The sequence below is a fragment of the Poecilia reticulata genome, chromosome 7 (genome assembly GCF_904066995.2).
Source record: "Poecilia reticulata chromosome 7, P_reticulata-male-v2, whole genome shotgun sequence".
In the NCBI taxonomy this organism is placed as follows: domain Eukaryota; kingdom Metazoa; phylum Chordata; class Actinopteri; order Cyprinodontiformes; family Poeciliidae; genus Poecilia; species Poecilia reticulata.
The window spans coordinates 11,758,518-11,764,718 of record NC_088836.1 but is presented as its reverse complement, the minus strand read 5'-3'; the positions used below and the strand labels follow the sequence as shown (position 1 = coordinate 11,764,718).

General features: G+C 39.6%; 1 protein-coding gene across 1 annotated transcript; it reads left to right on the top strand.

The window, feature by feature from the left end:
- The first annotated feature begins 1,210 nt into the window (after window positions 1-1,210).
- tprg1l (tumor protein p63 regulated 1-like) lies at window positions 1,211-5,970 on the top strand. Its single transcript, XM_008414749.3, has 6 exons — window positions 1,211-1,585; window positions 1,768-1,859; window positions 1,963-2,013; window positions 2,094-2,219; window positions 3,193-3,346; window positions 3,868-5,970. Exons 1-6 carry the CDS (start codon window positions 1,355-1,357, stop codon window positions 4,060-4,062), a joined length of 849 nt encoding a protein of 282 aa, XP_008412971.1. The 5' UTR covers window positions 1,211-1,354; the 3' UTR covers window positions 4,063-5,970.
- The last annotated feature ends 231 nt before the right edge of the window (window positions 5,971-6,201 follow it).

Below are 6,201 nucleotides of genomic sequence, written 5' to 3'. Positions count from 1 at the left end.
AACAGTATAAATGATAAGCTCTTATTTGGTCTCAGACTGATAATCCAACAATTATCAGATAGCAGCATCAGACATGTGATAACCTGCTGATAACCAAGTATTTAATTGTGTCCTTCCTCAAAAAGCAACACGTGAAGAGAAAAACATATGACTTTGGAAGAAAGCTGATATGTTTTTTATAAAACATATCAGCTTCTGTATTGCTTTCATAAAAGCAATACAGAAGCATGCCTTTTTTTAAAAACAAAAACATGCTTTGTTTTTGTATTTCTCTAATAGAAAAAAGAGAAAATAATCAGTTAAATTTTAAACTGAGCAACATTAAATTTGCTTGAAGTATCGCAGAAAAACTAACACAATAACAATGCAATATAGCTCAAATAATCTATTAGTTTAGTAACACTGTTATAGCAGCCCAACGTAGCAACTTTGAGTTCTCGACGTGGGCAAGTTAAAGTCTTCAGGTCATCTCCAGAAATCAAATTCACTGGGAAATAAAAAGCTAATGGCATGCATTACACATAATTGTTTCAAGAGTTCAATACATCGATAATTCTTTTTCTTATTATTATAATAATTATTATTATTTTGCCCTTGTTTAATTGGCATGCACTATGAACCACCTGTGTTACAACTTGTTGATGGCCAGGAGTGGCAGTTATCAAAAACCTCCAGTAGAGGGGGCTGTTTGTCATGACCTTATGTCCAACTGACGTGATTATTTTTAGCCTGCATTAGCTCATTTAAAAGGTGGCTTCTTTTATTTATTGCGCACTAATAATGTTAAAGTCTCCGCGGAGCTTGAATGTCGAATATCCAACTTGAAACTAACTTCACTGCGGTCACAAACCGAGATGAAACAAGTATTCCTCCCCCCCCACCCCCTTATTTTACGTTACGTTTGTTCCAGCTGTGATTTAGGATATATTCAAATAGACACTAATATAATTGTAAAACGAATCGATATTATACAAGGAAACATCATTGCCATATTAACTGTACTTTATGACAGTTGCTTTTGCTGGGACAGTAATGTTCATATTATTATTTATAATGGACCTTATTTGTTTTACCACTGAACTCACTGAACGTGAATGATGATAATAAAATACATGGAATGCACATAATGTTTCTGAAAAATGGCAAGAGTCGCTTATCCACAGTGATCTGGATGAATGTCCCTTTAAGAGGAAGGAAATGAAACGTGAAGCCAGCCGGAACTGCTTCCTTGTTACCCCCGACTATCAAAACATTCGTGCGCTATGGGAGAGTCCGCGTCCTCGGAAATCCATTTTCTAATGTGAAATTCGGCGTTAGTTGTCAGGAAAACTCCGCGAACATCGTCTCCTCCGCCATGCTCCAGCTGAACGACACGGTGGACCCGGAGAGCCCGGGTGCTGCGGTTCTCCTCCCCGCAGAAACCGAGGAGGGGGTCGAGGTCGCCTTCACGCCTCCGGAGGCCGCCGGACGGGGCTTCGGACACGCAGCTTCCGTGGCCTGCTGCCCCCCGTTACAAACGCTCACGCCTTTTCATGTGCACAACCCCACGATGCAAGCGAAGGTCAAGGACTACTTCGTGTTCAGGGTGAGCGGCATTTAAATGTAAATAACTAAATTTAAAGCTCGCCAGAAAACTCCACTAAACTGTCGTGATACAGATTAGTGCAGTATTTTGTTTTTGCAGCAGTGCAGTAGGACGTCACAAAGATGCTGGTTTGTCTGAGGTGATGCTGATGATTGGCGGTTGTTGTGTGATGCTGATCTCAGCCAGGTACCATCGAGCAGGCTGTGAACGACATCCGGACCGTGGCGCTCCCATCCGAGGACGGGGAGGTGCTCAGCGTCTGGCTGCTGGCAGAGTGAGTATCCATCAGTCCGGGCCTGCCATCATCATCATCATCAGCTGATGAGAAACAAACATAAATCCTCATATTCTGGTGTTTATTTGTGGGATTTCCACAGAGTAGACCATTGGAACAACGAGAAGGAGAGACTTGTTCTAATTACCGATAAGTGAGTAAATCAGCTTTCTATGCTGACTGCGTGGTTTTAGGAAGTGTAAACAGAAAATGTGTTTTTGTGTGTGTGTGCAGGTCTCTGCTGGTGTGCAAGTACGACTTCATTAATCTGCTGTGCCAGCAAGTTGTCAGGATATCGCTCAACGCTGTAGACACCATCTCTGTGGGGGAATTTGAATTCCCTCCAAAATCTCTCAACAAGTGGGTCATTTTTGTTTTTTTGCAGCTTCAAGTAAGCAGGCATCAGACCAGTTGGTCAAAACAGTGTGACAATATTTCCTTTGAAAGCAACATTTCTCATTAATGAATTTGGACCAGTCAGGTAGTTGTAGGAAAGAAAGGAGAGGAAAAAAAACAGCCTGGGATGTTCAATGTTGGATGGTTCAGATCTAGCTCTCACTTTTGTCTTGGTTGGTTACAAGAGGACAGCTTTAAGCATGACTTGTCATCCTAATTGATTAGATCTACTTTACTCGCTGTACGTGCAAATAAACGCATAACCACGTCACATCGTGATTGCCGTCAGCTATCAGTAGGTCAAATAGTCATTAGGAGTTTGTGATGACCTCCTGACCTGTATCGGTGGCATAAAACTGAAGGGTGAACTTTGATCCCCCTATTTCACGAGGCATGAGCAACACAAGTAGATTGTGTTTTATCTCTCAGGCATTAAATACAAGGGAAAACTCAGACACAGATAAAAGCTACTTAAAGATGCTGCAGTGCTTGGTAAAAAAAATAAATAAATCAAAAAAGTAATTTCCTTAAGTTACATTGTTCCTGACTAGTTCTGTCACGATAATAAATTTTGTTGGACGATAAATTGCCATAGAAGTTATTGCGATAAATTGTTGTTTGGAAACCATTTGGAAGTAATATATTGGTAATGGCATAATAATGCAAGAACACACTCAAAGATCAATAAACTTTAAATTCTATTGAACATTTTACACTGGAACTGGGAGACATTTTAAACATTCAAAATAAATAAAACAATTATGAAGTCTCTGTAAACAAAATTGTCTTACAAAAAAAGGTCTAGTTGAGAAAAATGCACCAGACTGAAGAGACCAGGTTTGATAGAAAGAGAGAAAAGAAACAAATGCGTTTATCATGCGATTAATTGACTTAAGATAACTTATTGTGACAGGTCTATTCCTGACTTGTTTTGCAGAAGAGAGGGCTACGGGATTCGCATTCAGTGGGACAAACGTCCACAGGCTTCGTTTCTCAACCGCTGGAACCCTTGGTCCACAGACATGCCGTACTCCACCTTCACAGAGCACCCCATGGCCCGCGCCGATGAGAAGGTGGCCTCCCTCTGCCAGGTATGATCCGCTTCACTAAGCTGGCCAACAAATGATTTCATAGTAAGTGCATTCCTCAGTTTCACTTTGATGAGCACGGCAGCCTGAAATGCAATCTACCACATATCATCGGTGATCTAAATGTTGTTTGAGGCACATTGAACAACAACGGCTTCAGCAGTCACAGGCCAGCTGGAAACAACAGAGCCCTAGTGGTATTAGAAATCCTCCAGAACAAAGGGCCATTCATTCACACCACCTTAATCTGCATAAATATCTTGGCTCAAAGCTGCTTTTTTCCCCTTCTTACTGACAAGGCAGTAGCACTTGTTTGGACCTTTCTGCATGCATATTCTATATGCAACAAATTACCAAATTTGTTGCATATAGAATATATTTGGTAATTATTATATTATTATATTATATTATATTATGGTATTAATTATCCACTTTTCATCTGAGTTTTGATAAGAATATGAACAGTATATTAAAAGTTTGCAAACAAGTTTGATCCTGTTCCATGCATTTCTTCTCTTCCCCAGCTGGACAGCTTCAAAACCCAGCTGATACAGGCGGTGAAGAAAGCCCACAAGGAGCACCCCATCCCCGGCCGGGCTAACGGCGTCCTGATCTTGGAAAGACCCCTGCTGATCGAGACCTATCTGGGCATCATGTCTTTCATCAACAACGAAGCGAAGCTGGGCTACTCCATGACGCGTGGCAAAATCGGCTTCTGAGTTTCTCATGGGATTGTCCCCGTCTGTCTTTGTTAAACTGCACTGTCTGACAGAAGCTGCGGTTCAATACAGCTTGCCTGTGTGTGTGTGTGTGTGTGTGTCTCAGTCGACATGTCCACACTTCCTTAATTTGGTGTTGGAGACATGTGGTCTGCCTGCAGCAGGTAAAAGACAGTTAGAGCTGTAATGGCTGCCGTTTAATTTTATTCACTGCTTTCCATTAAAAATCTGCAGATCAACCTCACACTCCCTGCTCTGCAGCAGATGCTTTATGTGAGATAACTTGCAAAACCCCTACACTCCTTGTAGATTTAGTAAGTTCCTGAAGCTTAGGGGTCATTTCTGATCTTAAATGGGTTGAATTAGGAATTGGTTTTGTTTGAGTTTTTATCTGCAGCAACAAACCATGAAACAATGTTAGTCAAAACAATTGTGTTAGACTTGGTACATTACATGGTACTGCATGGCTGCATTATTTCAAAAGGCAATTTACCAATTATGTCTCATGATGAACACAATAGAGAGACTAAAACAAATTGCTTTTCTACATCAACAACACACACACAGTGAAAGCTACATGTTTTATTTTATTATGTTTAATTTTCTTGAGTAAGGAGAAATAATTTGTTACTGGTGTTCTATGCAGGAGTTTGGATCTTGTTCCTTTACGTTTTGCTTCCAGTAAACAATGTTTCCTCCTGAAGAACATTGAGCTACAGATTATTAAAACTTGGCCATTTTTGATGAAGGCAAGTTGAAAAATGCCTTGAAGTGGTGCAATGAAAAAACCTGGGTTCTATTTTAACATAATTTGCCAAAGATTACCATGTTTGGTCCTTTTTCACTTCATTGTAATTTGACAAATGTCTATGCTCAACATCTGTAGGAACTCTAAAGTGTTACACACCATTATCACCTGAGGCACAGCTATGAATTTCAGCACACAACGCCATTATTTCTACAGGTACCCAGACCTGTAAATTACCGAAAGTTAATTCAAAACTTTTTTAAGCCTGCATGGAGAAAATTGAGAGATTTAGCAAAGTAAATAAATAATGTCAACCCCATGGCAAAGTGAGAGTAGCAGCATTTCTTCAGATATGATGCAAAGAGAACTTCAGATATTAGAACAAAATGTATTTTTAAGGAAACCAGGTATCAGTGAAGCAAACTCAATTACATTTGTTGTGGGGCAATAGAAAACAATCTCACCAAAGATAAATATGCTCAGTAAAAGACACATCATGTCTGGTGCCTAGTGTAGAATAGATTTAAAATTGGTTCAGTTTGTCAGGTCCAGATTTAACAATGATTTGTGCCAGAAACATCAGTTGCCTACCGAAGCGTCCTGAATGGCTCGGCTTTCACCTTAACCGATTCACCAAGCCTTAAATGGTGAAAATATGGTTCAACCAGAATGAGCCAACATTTTCATACCAACATTGACGAACACAGAATCTAAACTCTATCCGCAATGAGAATTGTTGAGATGTGCCTGAGAAGAGTGAGTAGCCAGTTCCTCCTTTATCCAAATAACTTAATTTTTTAAAAATCTAGGTCAATGCCTGTCCAACCAAAAAAGTTCAAAACAAGCAAACCTAACCAGTTGTCTCGCAGCACATTTTTCTGTCCTTGCGCATGGTCCTTGCACGCCAAGTTTGCATGACAGATGTTTTTGTTGTTGTTGCACAATATATCTTATGTTTAGTTGTAAATAAGTGTTTATCTGTATTTTTTAAATTAACGTATGAATGCTAATACAAAATGTCTTAAGTATGCCAGTTGAAAAGTATTTTATTTAAAAAAAGAAATGTCGTTAAAATGTTTTGAGGCTTCGACTTGATCTCTGTTTGCAGCTCAGCAGCCAAGACTGAGAAGAAGTAATAAAGACGTTCCTGTTTTTCTAAAGACAGTTTATCTGGTTCCTTATTGTTGGTTGCAGAAGAAGTGTATTGCTTTCTTCCCTTTTCAGACCTAGTATAGCATAGCTCATGACCCCAACCTGTTGAGCCATACAGGATTGACTTTCATAGTTGCACATGTAACCATTTAGATTTTTTCCTTCATTGCTACTAGCTGTTATTCACTGTGCAGGTCATACAGCTTCATGCTTTAAAAAAAAATAAAAATACAGGTTTA

What these genes read in the sequence shown, in the direction of transcription:
- tprg1l (XM_008414749.3), top strand. Translation starts at nt 1,355, where the DNA reads ATGCTCCAGCTGAACGACACGGTGGACCCGGAGAGCCCGGGTGCTGCG. An exon ending in CCTCCAAAATCTCTCAACAA is followed by an intron (nt 2,220 to 3,192) that starts GTGGGTCATTTT and finishes CTTGTTTTGCAG; the next exon opens with AAGAGAGGGCTACGGGATTC. An exon ending in AGGTGGCCTCCCTCTGCCAG is followed by an intron (nt 3,347 to 3,867) that starts GTATGATCCGCT and finishes TCTCTTCCCCAG; the next exon opens with CTGGACAGCTTCAAAACCCA.